Source organism: Molossus molossus, unplaced genomic scaffold (assembly GCF_014108415.1).
Source record: "Molossus molossus isolate mMolMol1 unplaced genomic scaffold, mMolMol1.p scaffold_m16_p_11, whole genome shotgun sequence".
NCBI lineage: Eukaryota > Metazoa > Chordata > Mammalia > Chiroptera > Molossidae > Molossus > Molossus molossus.
This window is the reverse complement of record NW_023425346.1, coordinates 83939509-83962365: the sequence shown is the minus strand read 5'-3', so window position 1 is coordinate 83962365 and position 22857 is coordinate 83939509. Positions and strand designations below refer to the sequence as shown.

The 22857-nt window shown below is 40.5% G+C and overlaps 1 protein-coding gene across 3 annotated transcripts in view; it reads right to left on the bottom strand.

Moving 5' to 3' along the window:
* UNC80 (unc-80 homolog, NALCN channel complex subunit) overlaps window positions 1-22857 on the bottom strand; it is a 217818-nt gene that overhangs the window by 26247 nt on the left and 168714 nt on the right. For all 3 annotated transcript variants that reach the window (XM_036254642.1, XM_036254641.1, XM_036254643.1), the window contains 10 exons: window positions 21322-21460; window positions 20389-20485; window positions 16274-16444; window positions 12963-13055; window positions 11424-11459; window positions 10857-11075; window positions 5452-5652; window positions 3189-3312; window positions 2111-2236; window positions 755-878 (listed from right to left, as the gene is read on the bottom strand). In XM_036254642.1, the coding sequence (XP_036110535.1) occupies window positions 755-878; window positions 2111-2236; window positions 3189-3312; window positions 5452-5652; window positions 10857-11075; window positions 11424-11459; window positions 12963-13055; window positions 16274-16444; window positions 20389-20485; window positions 21322-21460 (1330 nt within the window). The remainder of the gene's footprint in view (window positions 1-754; window positions 879-2110; window positions 2237-3188; window positions 3313-5451; window positions 5653-10856; window positions 11076-11423; window positions 11460-12962; window positions 13056-16273; window positions 16445-20388; window positions 20486-21321; window positions 21461-22857) is intronic.

The following is a 22857-nucleotide window of genomic DNA, read 5'->3' as shown; positions in this document are numbered from 1 at the left end:
AAACCTCCTGCTCACCATTGCAATCCCCTTCCTTTTCTCTGCTCAAATACTCCTAATGTGCAGTCTTTACATTTGATAGAAACTTTCCTTAAAAAAAAATCCCCTAAGAAGGAAGAGCAATGAAAATAAATTGGAACTTAATGGCAGTGGCCAGATTGTGCGAAATCTAGTCCTGGCCAGTTGGCTCACTGGTTAGAGCACTGCCCCGCAGACCAATGAGTCTCGGGTTCGATTCCAGTCAAGACCACGTACCTTGGCTGTGGTTTGTCCCCAGTCCTGGTCGGGGTCGTGCAGGAGGCAACCAGTCGATGTATCCCTCTCACGTCGATGTTTCTCTCTCTCTCCCTCCCTCCCACTCTATCTGAAGATAAATAGAAAAATATCCTCAGGTGAGGATTAAAAAAAAAATCTAGTGGCAGTAGGTTATAAAGTCCGTTCACTTGCCAATTCACATCATACTGTACATCAATTAATACCATTTTCTTAATTGAAACAATGGTCTCCTGATTTTTGCTGTACTGAAATGATTTTTAATAGAATGCATATCTAAGAAGTGGAGCAGAGAAACCCTTGAGCTTGGGTAGCTAAACTGCAAAGAAAGAAAAAAAATCTGTTTTTTTAAGGTAAACCTGTTTAAGTCATTCAGATCGACTTCAGTGATGGCCTTCATGTGAAAAGGAAAGAGAAATAAAAACCTGACATTTAAGAAAACAAAACAACAATGATATATTTCCTTTAGTATAATTAATCAGACCTTTGCTTCCAGATCCTACTGTGAGCACAAATGGGATGAGTAGATTTAAAAGCATCCCCTCCCTTCGCTCTTGATTGGTGAATGGGGAGATCACATGGCTTAAAGGGAAATCTTCTTTTAAAGCCTGCGCAGCAATAATAGAAAAAGAGATTAATGGACCCCCACACCCATTCGGTATGTTTGTTTTAACACAGCATGATGGAGATGGTGACTCCTTGCTGGTTGCTCCTGTAAACTCTGAGTTCAATGTCGTCTGTGCAGCATACAAAATTCACTCTGATACTTCACCATTATTTGCTTGACATAATTGAGAGCTACATACCTAAAAAACAGTAGCATCTAGAATATTAAATGAAAAATCATGGTCTGGTACAAAACAACGACATTTCCCCATTCATTTTCTCCATGGGCCCACCAATAAATATTTTAGAGACAAATGGAAAGGAAGAAAATGAGAACTTGCCACCTGTTCCATTTGGAAGTTATTTAAAAGTCCTCTGACCCCGCATAAGGCCTTCTCCAAGCCAGAAAGCAATAGGCAATACAGAAAGAAAAAAACACACATCTCTGTACTCAAGTTATTAAAGTGTATCACTTTAGCGATATCATTGTTTCCCTTCCGCATAATAGCCACAGTTCTTGATTAATTTCTTTTCTATCATCTTCCCATTCTCTGGATGATAGACCAGCAGGCATGGCTGTCAGAAAATGGATGGATCAGTTATCCATTTACATCAATTACATACTTTCCATTGGTCACAGAGTTTTCTGATGATTTATTACTTGCTAAAATTAGATGACACACAGAAAGAGACGGGAATTTGCATTCTGCACTTTTTGCCTTAGGAATGATTACTTTAATTTTAAAAAATAAAATAACTGGGAGAATTTTAAAAAACACCCACAATATTCAATACACAATAATTAAGGAAAATGAAAACATTCAAAGTCTAATAATAACATTTGAAAGAATTTTATATTGCAATTCTTTCTACAAATACTTTAAAACCAGACTTTGAATATTACCATCTCTTTTAATTAATAATTGTGAGCTGATTATCTGTGTGCCATTCTTTTCCTAGGGTATCTGCGACATTTTAAATGACTGAAGTGGTTCCCGAGGTTGTGGCAGGACCAAATGACTCTGCTATTTTTGAGATCTCAAGAAGAATTACAGAAGCACAACTTAGGGCCACGCTCAGGGCTGAAGCTCCAAACCTGTAAAAGTTTGGAGATGTTCACACTTCTGTTTCACAGATTTTGCCCAGCCTTTGCAGAAAACAAAGAGAGAACACCATGAGCTGGTGCCTCAACCAGCAACTTAATGAGCGTGACAAACAGGTAAGGCAGTCACACCTGTATCTGCAATGCTACAAGCCGGACAACAGCTGTGCTGAAGGGCAGAGGTGGTGAGAGATAAGGGCTGAGATGAAGAAGGGGTAATCCATCAGCAACACTGGAAGGTCCTACCACTCCCATCACCTGAAATACAAACAGAGCACATGACCAGCCTTGACTATTGCAATCTCATGCAACCGTTGTAAGGGAGTCTCAGTCAATAATTAATGATAATAAGAATAAGAATTTGAAGGTTGGGCATGTTACTTTCCATCTGTTCTTGTTGCCTTCTTCGGAAGGCCTGTAATGTCTGGAGTCAGATCGATCATTACAGTGGATTCAACCAAGGTTTTGTAGAATGTTGTTTACAGCTCACTACGTAAAGAATGACAGATGAGCCAAATACTATTCTAATCAGGAGATTGGACATACTTACTTGTGGGTTCAAAGAAATGCAGTAAACACTTTTGGATGGAGCAAATACCGACAACAATGAGGATGGCAACAGCTCTACTTGCACTAGCATTCCACACCGATTTATCGCTCAGCTAGTTAAGCAGCAGGTCCCATTCAATGAAATGCTCTAACACGGTTTCCACATCGTACAAAACCTTGTCAGGACCAGACTCTAGATATTACATAAATGATTAAAAAAACATTTTTTTTTTCTTCCCATAAATCCTAGACTGGCCAACTTGTAGTGTCATTTTGCACTAAAAAAGAAAAAAGAAAAAATCCTCTTTGCATTTTAAACTCCCCCACCCAGACTACCTCGACATCTAGCCTAATGTGTCGTCTCTGCCACCCCACTCTCCAACTGGCAGCCCTCAACTCTCAGCGCAGCTTGAAGAGGTGGATTGTCAAAGTAGTGCGTGGGAAGCAGCACGCCGAAATCCCGTCCGTGTAGGGCGGGCCCCTGTACCTCCCCACGCACCACCTTGAAATGTACCTCACTATTTTCAGTGTCACCTGAGCCGTCTGTTTTCGTGGATAGGTAGGGGCACAAAGTGGTTGACCTGTAAATCTTCCATTCAGAGAAGTCAATAGCAGAGTTACATTTTGCAAAATTTCATAAGATTGCCACGTGGCTACTCACCAGATTGACACAGACATTGATCAGTGACCTAAGGTGAGGCAGGAAGGATATGATTGGCTGCCTCTGCAGGGTCAAACAAACCCCTTCAATCAAATTGCTGGCAGGCTCCCACTCAACCTGTCGCCTGGAATACAATATAGGAGCCATTAGCAGCGTGGCTCACTTCTGGAGACCGTCTGAAACAAGTGAACGAGACAGTGATTCTGACGCCATCTAAGACAGGATGGGTGTCTGAGACAACAGAGTGCTTCACACGGGATGAAGGTTACCCATGTTGTTCCAAAAGCACAGAGCACACTGGGAAGGGAAGAAGGTACTGAAAACGTGGCGGAGGCAGTCCTGCCCCACTCGACTAATGAGACAAAATCTATTGAAGAAAAAAACAGAGATGATGAATGGGTTGCATTTTAAGTTCCCTGGTTTTACTTTGAGACAGGGTAGGAGACTATCACCTAGGAAACTCATCACAGGGTCAACTACTCCCAGCAGAATGAATCTGACCCCAGGTTGCATTTCTGAAATCTGTTTAGCAGACTTCCCATTGATCTCATCACCTTTCACACCAGACTACCACTAAATGAATTTATATGGTTTACTTTCTGCCAAAAAAATCATATTAGAATAAAATAGTCTATTTAAAAAGCATTCTCCTGGTCCTCCTAAGATACGATATTTTTTGGCTGTTTTCTTTGTTAATACAAAAGGTGGTATACATAACCCAATTAAATGAACACAGGATTTTCAGTAATAAAAGTCAGTCCAGTCTGAAATTGTCATACCAAAAGAGTCATCCCTGGGGCCCCCAAATAAACAGGTTGGGCTTTACTGTTATCAACACTATTTTCAAATATTATCCTGGAAATAATGTCTAAGCTTATATTTCCTACCAAAATGAAATATCTGCAATCACAAAATGGAAATGTTCATAAATGGGGCTATACTGACATCCATGAAGCCCAAGTAACTCACAGGCTAGGTTCAATCAACATTTCTCTTGCTGCATTGAGATCACTTAAAGAAATGAAATCCAAGGCAACCCCAGATTCATAGCATACACCCCAAGAAAACCGCCTATAATTGACCAAGTCTAAGCATCAATCCAAAAAGTTCTACTTTTAGGAAGCATTATGTTTTTTATAATGGGCTTAGTTATATGACAAAGGAGTCAGCCTCTGGGGATGGTTAACATCTTAAGATAAAAAATTATTTAAGAAAAATAATTGACCCACTCTTGTAAGACAAGATTTTGGCCATTTGCCACTAGACACAAATGTCCCATTGGGACCACTAAAGAAACTAGGAGTGCTTCAAAGACAAGTGTTCTTTGCCACTGAGAATAATATATATATAGGCGTTCATCATCACGGGATAAAAGAATATGAGAACAAAGCAATTATTATTAAAATAAAATCTTTCAATTTCTTTTTTTAATTAACCCAACAATTTCTGATGACTGCATGAATAAACAAGAGCACAGGCCAAGACCTAGAAACCTTCTGACTAACTGAACTCTAAGAACTACAGATGCTTAAGGCGAGAGTTGCAATGATTTGGGGTTTGGTTTAAAGGGACAGAAAATGTTCTCACAAACCCAAACTTGAAATTTCCAAGTTGGTGGGTTATTAGCATTTATCAACCTAACTATCTGCTCACTGTGGTTATAGGTTTCTGAACTGGGCTCAGCTCTCCAGGTGGACTGATTCAGAGGCATTTGCTCATAGCAAGGCTACCAATGGGTATTTCAGGCCACTGAATGGAGATTAGGTGGCCATAATGTCCACTCAGTACCCCTGAATTAGGTGAAAACTAGGCATTTGTTACTGATCCTAGAATTTTTTTAAAGCTGATTCTTGTAAAGCCTGGCATTTCTCTATACTAGTACCTAAAATACCATGTTAAATACAATATTTTTTGAACATCAAATGACTTTTTCTTCTTTCCTCAGTTGTTTAATTTATAAGGCATATTCTGCTTTATTTCTAACGGAATTGAAGGATACTCTATATGCATGTCAGATAAAGAACATAATAGCTTAAAATTAATAAATTTTTCAAGATAAATATATATACTTTAAAAATGTTATTTCTTCAAAATATAGACCCTGGTACTTGTGCATTTATATATCTAATTAGCTATGCACACATTCCAACAGCAAACTATCGACCCATTGGTTCAGCTCCAGATAGATCCACCACCGTAAACATGGACAAACCCTAACTTTGAGGCTTTGCAATATCAACAGCTGTCTAGGAGGCCTCCTCACCTCAAAGTAGGCATCTTATGAATTTTGTTGAACATTCTATCCAATCTCTTTAAAATGAGGATAAGGGCTGGCCTCACTGCCTCGGCTGTCCAGTCGGTAATCGGTAGCATCTCCATGATGTAGCGCCGAAGCCCTCGGCTCTCCATCGTCTGTGTGTCGTATGGTGCCAGCTTCAGAAGGGAGTGAGCAATTTCTGCCAACCTACAATGTTTTTGTTTTTAAGAGTAAGCTTCTAACGCCATGATGAAAATTTCCCCACATGCATCATGCTAATCGCCCTCCATCCAACATACCAACTCCCTGAACTAAGAACATTCTGGCGCATTAGCTCATGATTTTTAAATAAGCTTTTAAAACAACAAATTTCACTCAGCTGATTTGTCTCTTAAGTCTTTTTAATCTGCAGGTTCCCCTTCTTCTTTTTCTCCCTGACATCTTATAATTTATTTGTTGAAGAAAATTAGCTGCTGTCCTGTAGCATTTCCTGCACTCTGGACTTGGCTAATGAAATCTCCTTAGTGTCATTTAATCTTTTCCAGGACCTCCACATTTAATCCAATTGATAGTTAGGTCTAGGGGCTAGATCAGATCAGGTTTTGATTTTCAGGCAGGTGTGCATCGCAGGTCACATGTACTTTCATCAGGAGGCACCTGGTCCTAGTTGTCCCTCTCTTTATGAGGTCAGCTGCCATCATCCATTACACAGATCCATTCATCCATTAGAACTAGTAAAATGGCAATATTCTATCATTCCTTTTATCATGTATTAACTATAGTATTTTAATAAGGAGAAATTTCCTTTTGATTATTACACGAGAGATAGGATAAATGCATGACAGGATCTAGAGTTCAAGAGCACCCCAGGAGACCCTGACACTCACTCGGATTTAAGGATCCCAGCCAAGCCACTGGGTCTCTAACACTCGGATTGCTCTATAATTGCTCCATCTGACTAGCACCACGGATGAAGAAGGCAGCTCATCCCATCTTTGGAGGTCCACACTGTGAGAGGCTCCCCTCACAGTAGGTCCCCAGTTCCTTTCTCCTATGCTTAATCTGGAAGCATGAATTCAGCCCATCTTCTCCATGGCAACGCTTTAATATCAAGAAATATTGTCTCTTCATCCCCACTTGTTCTCTCTCCAGACTTAGCATTCACATTGTCCTTCTTGAAATTCTGTATGAATGTGCATGTTTAAAAGAAATCATTTAAAACAGCCTGTACACCCCAGCCGGTGTGGCTCAGTGGTTGAGTGTCAACCCGTTCCCCAAGAGTTGCCAGTTCAATTCCCAGTCCGAGCACGTGCCCAGGTTGTGGGCCTGATCCCCAGTGGGGGCATGCTGCCAAATGACGTTCTCTCTCATCAATGTCTCTATTTCTCTCTCCCTCTCCCTGCCCCTCTTTCTAAATCAATACAGAAAAAAATAAAATAAAACAGCCTGTACATTCTTTTATCTCCTCCTCAGAAATGTGCCTTGCCGGAAAACAATCCTACACTTCTCAGGTTGTGTGGGTGACAGATAAGCTGTATGTCCATATTTCTTTTCCTTTATTATTTTACACATAACGCTGGGAAATTATCAACCTATTTTAAGCTTGAAAACAATATTTAGAGCTGAATTTGAGTCATTTTATAAATTATTACCTGAATTTCTCTAATCCTTGTTCATGTTACAAAATAAATTTGCTCTGAGCATAAGACAAAAATTTCCTTTAATGCATTCTTTGTAGCACTATTGTATGAATAATCTCTTGATAAAAATAATTCCTATGATCCTTTTCCAAAGAGAACAAAGGGATTTCCCACTGATAAGGAGAGGGAGAAAAAAGGAAAGAGAGAGTAGAAGAGAGATAGAAAGGGGAGGAGAGAGAATATTTACAGATTTTATCTCCCTGCTGTCTTACTGCTTTGGCAGCTTTGGGTTGGGCAAATGAGGGAGTAAATTTCCTAAGGGCAGACATGATCTAATCAAGAATTCCTTAGAGCCTTACTAACCATGTACCATGCATTCTGCAAATGCAGGAGTACAGATTGCCTCAACACTACTTCTGGGCTCTTGGGCTGAAACCAAAGGCTTCTTGCAAGTATGTCCTCTGTCGTTTATATCATCTCATTTCTCTCTCTTTTTTTTTTCTATCCTTACCCGTGGACATTTTTTCATTTTTTGTTCAGATAGAGTGGGAGGGAGAGAGAGAGAGAGAAACATCAATGTGAAAGGGACACATCGAGTGGTTGCCACCCACACAACCCAACAAGGGCCGGGGACAAACTGTAACCAAGGTACATGCCCTTAGCAGGATCCGAACCCGGGTCTCTCTGGCCCGCAGGCTGCTGCTCTAACCACTAAGCAAACTGGCCAGGGCACCTTTTTTTTTTTTTAAATCAACTCTCTTCCTTTAGTGATACCGTCCATTCTTATGACCTATATGCCCACAATTCAAATATATATCTATGACTTCTACATATATCCAAATGTGCACTTAGTTTATAAGAGAAAACCTTAATTATACTCTTTGATTGGTCAAAGCACATGAATCTGTCACTACTCAGCAATATAGAATATCTCTGTTTGGCCAGAGATAATAGCAGGTCCATTTTTACCAAAAGCTTGTTGTGAGAAATTGCATGAAGAGAGGACATTTAGTCTATTCCCTGGCAGAAAATTTTGCCTATCCTGCAGTAGATCCAGGCCATGAAATAACAGTGCTCTTGAATGAGCTCTCCTGGCTCCAGATAGAGTGCTCTTGCTGAACCGCATTATGGCATTATTCCAACTTTCAGTACAGACAGGAATCCAACCAAAGGAAACTGGCACTTTATCTATCATGGGTTGTTGCTGAGGATATTGATCATCACAATGCTCTTTCCTTCTAACAAACGCCAACCAGGAGATGTTTCTTATTCTTTGCATTTTAAGAAAGTGATATTTTACCAAACACCTTGCTATTTTTATCTTATTGACACTATGATTTTTTAATTGATCATTCCCCCCTTATTGCTTTGATAACTCAGAAGCTCAAAGTCAAACTTATGGTTCATGAAGAGCATCTGATATGATCAAGTCATATAAATTTCACGTGTTAATTTTATCATAAACACAATTATATACCTGATAATTTTTCACGTAGTTCTGATTCTCTAATTTTTAATTCTATCCCTTTGTATATTGTAATTTTCCATGGTGCCTCAAGTACTTTGTAAAATGATATATACATGTGATATACAGTACTTGCAACATGGCATTGAAGCTATTTTCTTATGCATGCCTCTTGTTTTGGACTGTGATCAGGACATTATTTTACATGCCCAGTGTCCAGCATTGGTACTAGTATCTACTGGACTCAATTATCTCAGTGATAGGCACAGAGCTAAACCATTGTATAGCTCATTTCACCTTTAATAGGGTTTTGCCTCTAGAGGGAGCTCCACGCCTCTCTGACTCATGCTTCCCCCTCCCTCCAAATGCCTTAGGAAGTGGAGATACAGATGGTTAAGTTATAGGACAGTTACCAACCCATGGTCAGGATCTCTCTCCCCCCTCCACCTCCTCTCTCACCCACCTTCTAGGAATCTTTTCCCCTTTCTCCCATAAAATACCTGTTGGTAGTGGTGCTTCTCTGACTTGGAATGTGGTGTCGTTCTGTTCATAGAAGTATTTAGGTTGGCCAGCCATGAGAAGTGGGAAGGGAGGAGGGAGGATTAAAAGGAGCAGTGGGCTGCTATGGCAACAGGATCTTAACACCCAAGACTTTTCTCCCCTTTCCCAGCTAGAAACTGACACTCTCAGTGTGAAGTAAACCCTTCCCCATTAGTGCACAGTGGGGGGTGTGGACACAGGGAAGCCCTGGAGGTCTGGGGGTGTGTCCACAGCTCAGGCAGTGTGGAATTAGCCTGGTGGAGAAAGAGCCTGTGTTCTCTATACATTTTTGGACTCTCATATTCTCTTACTTAGTGTTTTCTAAAATTTTCAAGGATAATTATAAGGGGAAAAAAGTCAATAATCAGGAAGATGATGTGTTTGCCAAATGGCATGTTATTTCTGAATGGCTAGAATCTAACTCTAGCTTTAGCTTTATAGATACACTAGACTTTCCAGGTGAATGCTTTGCTATTCATGGACTTTTCCTTTTCCAGGAATTTTTACGACCCTTTACCACTGTTACGAATATGAATAGAAGATCCTTTGGAATCATGTTTCTTTTAGGAATCTGAATATATAGATACAGCCTTTGTGATGTAACAACTGAGATGGTATCTCCACAGGAAGAATGAAATATGAGTGCAGAGATGCAATTCTAGGACCTCTTCCCAGCATACCAGGAGTAAAAATTTTGATATGATCATTGGCCTCATCCAATTCAGAATTTTTACCAGGGCACCATTTAAAAATATTTTTTATTGACGTTTTAGAGAGAGAGAGGAAAGGAGAGAGAGATAGAAACAGGCTGCCTCCTCCACGTCACCCTCTACAGGGAACCGAACCGGGACCTCTCAGTTCATGGGACAATGCTCAATCTACTGCGCACACCAGCTGGGCACTGTGTTAAAATGCTGGAAGACTGTCACAAACAATTTTTGTGAAGGAGACCTCAGACCCAAACAAAGTGTGGCTCAGAGTTAAAAATGCTAAAAATATTTAGAAATATATAAAGATTAGCATAACTTTTGTGCTTAGGCAAATAAACTCATTCTGTTGTAATGAAACCAGAGAACAAACGTTCACTGCCCTGCAGGGCTCAGGACTGAGCCCTCAGGTGGGGTGGGGGCAGAGCAAGTCCTCTAGCAGAAAGTAGTTGTGCATTTTTCATGTAAAATAATAGAGAAAACATTCGATTCTTGTGAAAAATTAGACTCTGGGTAGTGAAGAGTATTTGAAAGAAGCTTACTTCTGTGAAAAATCAGGTGATGAAATTTCCCTTTCAGGTACTTTTATTGAGGAGCAAAGATGTGAACTGTGCTTTTCTGTCTTTAAGAACGTTTCCCACTCTATCATGAGACCCTTAAAAAAAATTTTTTTTTTCTTTATTGGTTTTTTAGAGAGAGGAATGGAGAAATAAAAACATCGATGAGAGAGAACATTGATTGGCCGCCACCTGCACGCACCCCACGGGGGATCGGGCCCACAACCTGGGCATGTGTCCTGACTGGGAATTGAACCGATGAGCTTTGGGTGCCAGAGTCGATGCTCAATCACTGACCCACACTGGCTGGACTATATAGAGACCCTTTTTAATAAACTTAACATACATTTCCCCAGAGGGCCTTGCATGATATGCATCCAAGCCACCGGAAACAAATCATTCTGAGTATCCAAGTTCTTACCCTGTGACCACCTCCCACCCCAACCTAGACAAACCTCCTGAGTTGCATCTACACTCCGGGTAGGAAAAGCGAGAACAGTACCTCATGTGGGACTTCACGTCCAGCAACTCCAGGGCGGTGACCCGCGGCTCCCCAGCCAAGTTTTGCAAGATCTTCAGCCTGGGCCCGCAGTGCTTGTAGAATTCCGTGCAAATATTCAGCAGGGACTCCCGGGGTCTCCTGAACTCCTCCCTAGCAATTCGTTCATCCAGTTCCTCTCTGGGAAGGCCTTGCCCTTCCTCCAGCAAGTGAAGGTTTTCCCTAGGGAATCACGAAAGGTTAACTGGGGGCCTGAAGAGGTGTGTGTACGGCAACTCTGAGAGGGGATCACCGGAAGACAAAGCTAAGGTTCCTTATATCATATAAAAAAGTTAGTGAATCAGGGCGGGGCCTAGAGAAACTCATCTGAAAGATAAGGAAAGTTTATCATCCTCGAAGAGACTGCCATCCCAAATTGTAGTGGCTTTTCTGAGCCAGTTCCCAAGGATTTACCCAGGTACAGCGTGCCATGCGTTAATTAAATGAAATCTGATGGAACCAAAACCCAGCTCCAAGGCCATCATGACAAGAGGTTGGAATGAGCATGGAATTAGGGTCGTCTTTCTGTACCTGATGAAGTGCAGCTTGGCGCCTTGTTCCTGGTACCTGGGGGTCAGAAACAGTCTGCATTACTCTCAGAGCGAGGAGAGGCCCGCGCTGGGCTTCTCAGGGACTTTTCTTATGAAAAGCCCTCGAAGCTCTGCGTTTGATAAACTCACAAACACACACACATGAATCCTACACGATAAAATCTCTCTCTCATTTGGCTGTCACATATGCCGCAAGGACAGCTGCTTTGGAAGCTGTTCCACGGCCATAACATCTGTAGAAAGACAGATGTTACAGAAAAATACATACTAAGTCGCAAAATGTGGTCAATAAGGGAATTTTTCAAAACTTTGAAAGTAGGGTGAATCTAAGTTATAATTTTAACACCACGTGCTTTGTTTGAGGTAATCAGAGGAAGACATATGGCTGACTTCCTTCAGCTGTGGGGACACTGCTTTATGACTGATGGGTAACAGGACTTCAGGAAAACTCTTTTTCCATAGACCTTTCATCCAGTAGATGAACCTGGCCCCTAAATATCACTTAAAGTAGAACCATTTTCTTCTCAATAGATGAAATTGAAGCATGAATTCACCATCACATCAGGTGACTTATCATTGGGTTTGGAATTTGTTTTATTTTTAATATACATATATACAATGAGCAGGAAATTAACTTTACCTAAATAATGACACACACTTAAAAAGGGACTTCAGAGAGACTGGAAAATTAGTTTCTCCTTAAGAGCTCCCTGTTAACTATTCCATACTTTAAAAAAGGAACGGCCTCAACTGATTTTAGGTTTGCCCTATTTTCATCTTTCCTTGGAGGAAGAAGCTAATTAAATGTGTGTGTGTGTGTGTGTGTGTGTTAGACTATTTAGAGAGTAACACAGACAGAGTGAAGCAAGTAAAGTATTAGCTAGTATCGCCAGTGTCTGTGAAGCCATATCGAGTGTGTTATTGATGCTAAAGTAGGGCTTGGTAGAACACGGTTCAAAATTGAATTTCAAAATTTTAACAGTTTATGTTAGAAAACTGTCACAGAGCTACTAAGCATATAAAAACTCACAGAAGTTACACCAAAACAGGGAAGGAGATTGTCAACGACTGTGAAAGCATTATTGAAGGACCTAAGTCAGTTTGGATAAAGTATCTGTGGAAAATCTGTCCCCATGAAAGAAAGTTGACTCTGTTTGACTGCCGGGGATGAGGAACCACCTCCTGATGATTTCTGTTTTGTGTGCCTTTTTCTTGGAGGCAAATGAAACAACACTGGAATAGTTCAAAGACCACCCAGGAGGCAGAGGACATCTTGCATGTCCATGTAAATAAACGGACACAAATGCCGATTTATGAAGGTGGCTTGGATTTCTCTTTGACAATGTCCAATGAAGCCTTGGTATTTTCTTGAATTCTAAACACTCACTTTTTTTTTGTTTTTCCTTGGAGATTTTCAGGCTTAATATTGACTATTTTCAGGGTTCCTTTCATGCCCAACAGAGGAGATTCAGGTTGTATGAAATTGAGAGAACATAGGAGAATAAGGCCAGTGAATTACCTGGTGTTCACCCCAGATGACATGGTGTGATTGGCTGTGGTGGTCCCTTTATGGCCTTGGTCACACCTGCTCATCTGTGGGGCTGTCATGGGCCTGCAACGACAATAACCACCACAACAAAATAACAAGAGTAGGGACATTTATGAAATCCTCAAGCTCCTGAAGCTCATGTAAGTTTTATGTTAGAGTCTCAAAAGACAGGCTGTTCAGCTTTAGGCTTTTCTGTCGTACCCTTGCAGTCTTTGTTCTGAGAGGTGCTTTACAAGGGACATTAATCCCCAAGGGTCTATAAATTCTCCAGGATTTAAGTTCTTCCCCTTGGTTCTGAGTGATAAACTATGACTCCTCAAACCAGACATTTATGAAATCAGACTTCTAAGTGTATATTCATTGAGAGTTAGGAGCACATTTTTCAATTTTATAGGTATGTTTAACCAGTAAGTTAAACATTCTAAATCAGAAGTAAAAGGTAATAGTGTGCATGCCATTTTGGCCACCCACACCATAACCAACCATTCTAGGTTTGTAAGAATGAAAGAATCTTTTTAAACCAAATCATACCTAAGACCGCTCAGGGGACTGAATCAATTAGTGTCTATTATAAGTCAGTAACTTAGTTACTTGGAAATAGATTTGAATAATCTAATTTGATATCTGCAGGGTTTACTTTAAGGAGTAAACTTTACCTCTCTATCAGCAACTGAGACACAGTGGGACTACGCAGTTTTTCAAAACAATTGCTTGTGTGAACTCTTTCAGGCTTGCTGTTCTGATGCTCATTTCGGTGTGCAGGGTGTGGCCGGAGAGTGAGTAAGCTCCCGACAATCACACCAGACCTTCTCTTCCTGTGCCTTTGCTGTGACAGGCAGGATTTAAAGATTGCCCCAAGACCCTCACTCTGAGTCTTACTCCTGTGATTATGTTACATTATATGGCCAAAAGGAGATTGGCTGGGTAGGCCTAATCTCACCAGCCCTTAAAAAGCGGAGGTTTCTCTGGCAGAGATTCAGAGCATGAGGACTCAGGGTACCATTGTTAGCGTAAGGAAGACTGAGGGGCCAAGGGAGAAGAATGCCGGTGACTTCTGAAAGCTGAGTAGCTCCAGGCCGGTAGTCAGAAAGGAAAGAGGACCTCAGATCTAAAGCTGCGTGGTACTGGCTTCTGCCAGAAATCTGACTGAGCCTGGAGGTGGACGGCCTGAAGGTTTTTCCCCAGAACCTTCAGATGAGAGCCCAGATTGACTAACGTCTTGATTTTGGCCTTGTGAGGCCCTGGGCAGAGAGAACAGCTGAGCCTGCTCTGACTTCTGGCCTGTAGAAATATGAGATAATAAATGTGTTTTGTCTTAAGCCTCTAGTTTGTGGCAATGCATTACTCAGTAAAAGACTAGTACTAATGCAATTGTAATATACTTATTTATGTGTTACCAGCTATATAACTTAACTTTTTTCATAACTGAAGAAATGAAGAGTGTAGAAATCAATGAGGTTCTTATTATCTTCTTTTTGTAAATTCAATAAAGCCAATTTTATTGTGAATAATTATAACCAGCCAATGAGGCTAATTTTACACTCCACCAAAAAATATTAAAGGCACTGGAATATTTAAAGCCACAGGCCCTGGCCAGTTTGGCTCAGCAGCTAGAGCATTGGCCCAGAGACCGAAGGATCACAGGTTCAATTTCTGATCAAGGGCATGTACCTGGGTTACAAGTTCGATCCCTGGCCACGGTCGGGGTCATGTGGGAGGCAACCCATCAGTGTCTCTCTCACATTGATGTTTCCCTTTCTCTCCCCCACTCTTCCACTCTCTCTAAAAATCAATGGGAAAAAAGGTCCTTGGGCGAGGATTAACCAAAAAATAAAAAAATGAAGCATAGAATTTTAAATGTCAAAGTTCCATCCCTAATTTTTCATGGGTAAGTTAATGTTAATTTGGGGCAAGTCAGTAAGCTAATTGATTTGTCAAGGAGAATAGTAAGGAGGAAAGTACCAATATGCAGAATATAAGGAGAAATAACTAACGTGGCACTTGGGGAAAACTGACTGATCTCTTCTCTATTTGCAGGAAGGAGCTAGTGAGATAACTACAAAGACGAGTAAGTCTAATCTTTCTTCAGATGTACTTCCTCCTGGGACTTCTAAAACCACCTTCAAAGTCTTAGGACTGTTCCCAGTGGAAATGGCCATTTGCCATGGTTCTCTGCTTCTCTGCTCCCCAAATCCTCAGTTCAGGAGCACATGAACACTCCAGCAGTGACCGTCCACCCAAGGCTTCGGAGCTACCTTCTGTTTGTCTAGGTTGTGAATGTAGCTCACGACGAGATCTCAAACATATATTGACTTAATGAATAACAATCTCACCCCCTCTCTCACTGGCTGGTTCGTGTGGGAAAAGTCCTCCCAGGACTGAGGGATTTCAGCTAGCTCTGTCATCAACAGAGCAAGATGGGGCTGGGAAGTCGGAGCCTTTTGGTGAGGGTCAATCATAGACAGAATTTTAGGCTAAGGACGTGACCAAATAGGATGGAGGACCAAAGACACCAACCCAGGAAGAAGGCTTCCCACCTCCACTCCCGGGAAGAACATCTCCTTCCATCTAAGATTAGATGGGGATGGAGAAGGAAAGCCAGTCGTTTGTAGTGTCCTGCACCACCTTCCCCACTCCTGTCACTCCGTCGTTTGTTTCTGACCCGTGCCCTCCCTGCCCTCCCACTCCTCCACCAAATCAGTTCTTTCCCTGACTTCTGCTTCTGTACCCAAGACTCTTGTGATAGGACTAACCTCTTGGAACTTTGTTTAGGGCCTGGTGACAATTTACCTTTCCAGTCCCAAAATCTCTCAGCCCCCTCTCTCAGCACCGAGTCTCTTCCCACAGAGAATGTTAATTGTGACATAAGAATAAAATCTTGCAAAAAATCATAAAAGAATGTTTAGTTGGAATTGCAGATATTTTCATAAATAAAAGCCAATAAAAATGTTGGTCACATTTTCATATTTACAAAATTGGCCCTTTTACAAGAGATTTGTTTAGCACTGGGTTAAAACGGCCATCGGCGCTCAACAAACTACACGCAAATGTGTGTTCAACAGTCATGGTACAACAACAACAACAACAGTAATAGTGCCTAGCATTGTTTATCCAAACAGCTTAGGGAATGTTTGCAGTTTGAAGCCATAAAAGACTGAGTTTGAACACATACAAAGAAAGACTGGTTTCAGAAATGTTTAGTCATGACATATGTTCCTTCATCTTTTTGGTAGATGCATACAGTTTAAGGCTGTGGATACTCCGCCAACGGGAGGGATTACCTGGTGAGGACCTCGACACTGTACAGAAGGGCCTGCAGCGACGTCGCGAGAGCCGCTGTGGCCGCGATCTCCTCCCGGGCAGCGGACGCTGTCTCCACTTGTGACGTCTGCCTCTTCAGCTTTTGCAGGTAACATGGAACCAAAGCTTCCAAGACCATCAGCATCTGGAGACTACGTCGACAGAAAGAAAACGAAGTCACATTTTACATCACACTTTCATTGGCTGTGTCATCTTTAAGAGCACGGAGAAATGAAAAGACACACGTTGACATTTGACTTGGGAAAACAGGCAGAAATGATGAACAAAACCTGAAACGCAAAAGCTCAAAATGACAAAAGCGCTCACTGGCAAAGTTTTATAATAGACCAAAATAAGTTCTCCCTCTAAAACCTAAATAATTAATTAAATATTTATGATAAACTTTACTTTGCAAGAAAATAATCTCAATGAAAATAACTTTAATGGTAAAAGTACAAAATAAAAAGTTGAAAGTGGTTTATTTGTAACTTAAAATGACTGATGAAACAACTAAACTAGCATAAATAAATTAAGTTTAAAAATGATCCCTTAAAATATTTATCACTATAGGTATAATTAGGATAAAGATATTTATGTTTATAAAGTCAGAGTCAAAATATTCTTGGGGTCAAAATATCCACTGAGCTGAAATAGTATAGCTGCAATGGTCAGGGCAACATGTTTTTCTATACTAATTGATAACCAAGATGAAATATGAGAGAATAATAAATTGATGATAAGGAGACTGTGATCAGACAGAGAAAATGAAGAATTTGAAGTAACGTATAAATCGATATGCCCCAAACAATTTTTACATCCCAAGTAGTTTATAATATTTTACTTTCAGATCAGTCTTATTTTTCTATCCAATGTTCCCCAAATCCCCTGATCTATAGATGTTTCAGGATAGGCTTGATTATTAGGCTGGAGCTGGACTGGTTTGAATGGACAGATGCTAGTTCTACGGCTTCCTTTGCCAAGAGAATCACTGGTCACATTCCCTTTCACTTGAACCTGAGTCAGAGTTATAACTCACCCAAAGAACATGAGATCATCAACTGGTCTGAGGAGGTCAATCAATGGAGGTGACTCTGCATTAGATCAGAGCAGCATTTTTGAATTAGGATGACAGACAAGATTTATATTCCTGTTCTTTGTGTGACAGGAGTTCATGGTCTCAGTTCTTTGAATTTACATCAGAAAGATGGTAACCTACCTAGATCTGACAGTCTTTTATTTAAAAAAAATCCTTTTTCTTTATTGATTTTAGACATAGAGGAAGAGAGAGAGAGAGAGAGAGAGAAACATTGATTGGCTGCCTCCTGCATGTCCCCCACTGGGGATTTGGCCCACAACCTGGGCATGTGCCCTGACCAGGAATTGAACCGGTGACCTCTTGGTGCATGGGTTGACACTCAACCACTGAGCCATACCATCCAGGCCCTAGATTTGGCAGTCTTTTCAGAGGATCATACCCAAGAATAATTTATCAGCCCATACTTTTCTCAAAAGTAAGAAAGTAGAGGCAAGAGCTGTATGATGTTTATGGCTAATCTTCAGTTTTTTTTCAAACTATTTTCTGACTATGAAGTGTTGTCAAGGAAGGAATTACAAATAAGAGAAATAGAAAAATTGAAACAGTTGGTTGTTGTTTGATTCGTTTACTCCATAAATATTTATTATTATATCTTCCATGGAATAAAGCACCATGTTGGACACTGGAAGGTTCATACAGATATGGCAAGAATATGGTAGCATACAATCTAGTGCTTTGTTTACAGGTTTGGTATTATATTAAAAAACAAGGTAGATTGAGAATCAGAGGGAAAGATTGCCTAATGTTGATAAAATTGGAGAGGCCAAAGTGTTTATCAAACCAGAATTATAGAACATTTTAAAGTAATGTACTTCTAGTGTTTTTAAGGAGGTATACTACATAAAAGGAGACTATCTCTGGTTTATTTGTCTCTGTCTTTAGAAGATATATATATTTTTTAAATCCTCACCAGAGGATACTTTTTTCCATTTATCTTTAGATAGAGTGGGAGGGAGAGAGAGAGAGATTGGTTGCCTCCTGCCTGACCCCAACCAGAGCCGGAGACCAAACTGCAACTAGGTATGTGCCTTTGACCAGAATCAAACCCATGACTCTTTGGTCTGTGGGCTGACACTCTAACCACTGAGCCAAACTGGCCAGGGCTAGAAGACCTATTTTAATAGAGAGATAAAACTGGTTTTTATTTCGCATATCAGTATATATCTCAGACCAGAGTCAACATCCTGGAACTGGGATGACACTGTCCATATGAGCCCTTTAAAATGACAGGAAAAAGTCATTGAAGTTTTCTTATTTTAAAATTGTTTGAGTGCATTTTATTCTCCTCGTGCTATTTAGCACTTAAATTATAGTTACAATTAGTGGACACATAGAAAGGTGGAAATTTCTCAAAGGGATAGTGTTAGTTTTGAGCGTAAAGACCCCATGTTTATAAAATACAGGGTAAACAGATATAGTGTTAACGTATGACAAAGGAAAGCTGTAAGGAGTGACACAGAGACATTACCAATGGAGTCCCAAGTAGACAAATATTAGTCATTGAAGCCCCAAATTTTGAATAATATAAAAACTTGGAAGTCTATAGGATATACACAATAGGATTTGAAAGGCATTTCCTTATTAAAGTAAATGTCAGTGTATGACACATACTTAAGTTATCTATTTTCCCCCTTTTTGCTAATGCTATAATTAAAGTTTTAAAAGTGTAAGAGATGGAGAAGTTGAACAAACAATTAAGGTAATGGTCGTAATGGCTTTTCGGATGTGTCAACTCGGCCAGGCTCTTTAATCACACATTATTTGAGTATTACTGAAAAGGAATTTTTTCAGATTCAATTAAAGTCTCTAAGCAGTTTATTTTTCATGAAAAAAAATTATTTTGGATGTTCTTGGTGGTTCTGCCTTAATCATTTGGGAGTCCTTGAAAGCATGACTGTGGCTTTCTTAAGAAAAAACAATAGCCTGGCTGGTGTGGCTCAGTGGTTGAGCATCGACCCATGCACCAAGGGGTTGCCAGTTGGATTCCTGGTCAGGGCACGCCCAGGTTATGAGCCGGATTCCGGGGCATGCAGGAGGCAGCTAATCGTTGTTCTCTCTCATCGATGTCTCTATCCCCTCCCCCTTCCTCTCTCTCTTAAATCGATAGAGAAAAAAAAATTAAAAATAAAAGAAAAACCAGTAAATTCCATGTGCATGAAATCTTTGATCTCTGCTGCTGGAGTGCTGTACCATTATTCACGATCTTCTTCCCTGATGACCTGCTCTATTGCTTTTGGATTTGCTTAGCCGGTTCCCGACAATCACATAAGGCAACACTTTGTGTAAATCTCAGAATATAAACCTTAATGTACATAATTAATCAATAAATCTTACTATAAATAATAAAAAAATGAGAGGCAAGATTTATATTCTTGCTCTTTGTGTGACAGTTTTCCTTGCTTCTTGAAAGGAGCTCCCTTAAATAGATGAACTGTCGCCCTGGCCGGTTTGGCTCAGCGGTTAGAGCGTTGGCCTGCGGTCCAGAGAGACCCGGGTTCGGTTCCCGCTAAGGGCACGTACCTCGGTTGCAGTTTGTCCCCGGCCCTGGTTGGTTGTGCGGGTGGCAGCCACTCGATGTGTCCCTTTCATGTGGATGTTTCTCTCTCTCTCTCTCTTCCTCTCTCTCCCTCCCACTCTATCTGTACAAAAAATGGAAAAATGTCCTCGGGTAAGGATAAAAATAAAAATAAAAAAAATAGATGAACTGTCTTCTAAAAGTTATTTGCGATTACTTTGTATTACATGTGAAGTTGTTCTCTAAACAAGAGTAAAGATCTTAGCTGCTGCACAAGTTCTAAGTGAGGGGATTCCAAATTAGTGAAGATTTACTCTATTTTCCAGAACCTCGGCTATGACAAGTTTCCCAAATTTACTTTTTGAAAGCCTACTTGCCAGAATATTACAGGCTGATATTAGTGAACATAATCCTTGTACTCATTCCGTTTTATTTCCTTTGCCGTGTTTCCTTATCACGAGACACAGAACTCGGGCTGCAGTTACCTTCTGAACGACTCAGGAGCATATGCCGCCACCGTCACACAGAGCTTGATGGCCTCGCTTATGGAGAACGTCAGGTCTTCGTTTCCGTAGCAGAAATCTGAAGGGACAGAAAGTCAAGGCACACAATCAGAGTGGATTCTGCCAGGAAGAACGAACTTACCACTCCTAACACTTTCTTTCCAGTTAGATTTGCAGCCATTTCTTCGTCAGACTTGATTCCTAAACTGTGATCACTATTAATTTCATCATCTAAAGAGATTGAAAATTCTGTCTTCTTTTTAACTTTTAAATAATAAGATAAAAAATGAAAGCGCTGTCCAGCTGGTGTGGCTTAGTGATTGAGTGATGACCCATGCACCAAGAGGTCGCCGGTTCGATTCCCAGTCACCAGGTTGTGGGCCCGATCCCCAGTCAGGGGTGGGGGGCATACAGGAGGCTGCCAATTGATGTTCTCTCTCATGGATGTCTCTCTCTCTCTCTAAAATCAATAAAGAAAAAAATATTAAAAATAAAAGTGCTTTTTGGGAGAGTAGATTTTAAAAAACCTCACCTCCTAGGGGATACCATTTAAATGGCCTAAAGTCAGACATGGCTTCTAACAACCCATGATCATGAAAGACCATTTTGGTGGGTTATTCACTTAGACTTGTCCAGGAAAACCCAATTTTCTGAGAACTGCAGTGCTAGAACAGTAGTTTCACTAAGCATCATTTTAATATAATTTTCATGGCAGAGAATCCCTTACTTTTTTGGATTTGCAAGGGATTTAAGAAAAACAGAAGATAGGAAAATGTACTCATTCGATTTATGCCACTGTTCCATTTATTTCTGCTGTTTTGATTTAGTTCAAAATATTCAATATAGAATTCTGTGTTGTTGTTTTTAAGAACAATTACAAAGAGGAAAAAACGTCAAGGCAAATTTTGCTTCTACCTAATGACTTCAGCGGCTTCTCGGCCTTGACCAGCTCTAAGATGTCTAGTATGTCCGTGGTCTCGCCCTCCAGCGACTGCAGCAAGTCAAACAGGCACCGAGCTGACACGCCTTTGCTGGGCCCGTTATTGGCAGCATCCTGCATAGAGACAGGCAAGTTCAGTTTGTGGATTCCCACCTCAGCCCTAATGTGGTTTGATCAGGAATTCAAATTTCACAAACACGACCACCAGTAACAATCACAACATCGATCGGGTATTCAGCGTACATAATTCTGCACCCAACAATGCTGCTGTGTGATTTTTGAAGCGGAACATCTGAGTTTTAATGCTAATCTAGTACCAAAGATATTTGTGGAAACTCATAAAAATACAGCAATATGTCAGCTGCCAGAAAACTTCCTGTCAATGACTTCTCTTAGCTGTGATTGTAGGATTCAGCATTTGCAAAGGCAAATTTCATAATCGGTTAGTTGAATAGTTCAAATATGTTTAGGGTAGCAGTGCTTATTTTATAACAACTCTGGGAATTTTACAGATCTACTTGATAATACAGCTCCAAAATGGAGATAGCTAACATCTCAAATCTACTTTAAGTGGCTTTGCTTTATTTATTAAAATAGCAATTCCTTATTACATTCCTACTCTGTGCTAGACACCATTCCGTTCACTAAGGTTATAGCAAAACAAAAACAAAAAAAAATCATACACACAAAACAACTAAAAGCAAACAAAAACTGGACAAGAGTCTTGTTTTAATGGAGCTTAAATTCTATTGTGAGGTGTGGTAGAGATACACATTAGTTAAACAATACACGTGAGGCATGTGATAGGGTATACATGCGCTGAAGGAAAAGAAAAGTCAGGGAAGTGTTAGAGAATAACAAAAAAGAAAGAGAATCAGGAATTCTTCCTTTCATCATTTTATATTTTTTCATTCTTTTATTAACTGAGTTTAAAAAACAAAACAAAACACTTGAAGAGTTTTGGTCTATTTATATCCTAGGGACCGAGATGAGGGTTGAAGAGAAATATTGAACAGAAATGTTTCTCTTGTGGAAGGAGACAAGATTTATGGCATTCATATCCCATTGGTTGAAGAAAGAGAGCTGAGAGACTGACTATACAAACGTACAATGGCCAGGCCATCTATAACAGTAGAACTCCGATCCCTAACCTGCGGTAACCTGCCCAGGAAACCAACCCAAACCCATTGTCTACAGCTACCAACCCAGGAAACCCGCCTGCAATATATCAGGTTTGTTGGAAGTCAGAGTACTAGTTCTACTGGAAACAAAACAATAACCCATCCAACAACAGGCACCAAAACAGCCAGGATGTGATTCATGACAGATCCTTGTCCCCACTTCCAACTTACGACCAATCAGAGGAAGCCAAATATGCACCCCTATCCAACCACGTAGGATGCCCCACTTCTAGTCGGTCCACTTAAAGCTTCCCCAGGACAACGCCCGCCAATCAGAACATAGCCAAAGCCTTCCCTTTCTCCCTAGGAAGTTCTCTCACTCCTCTGTCT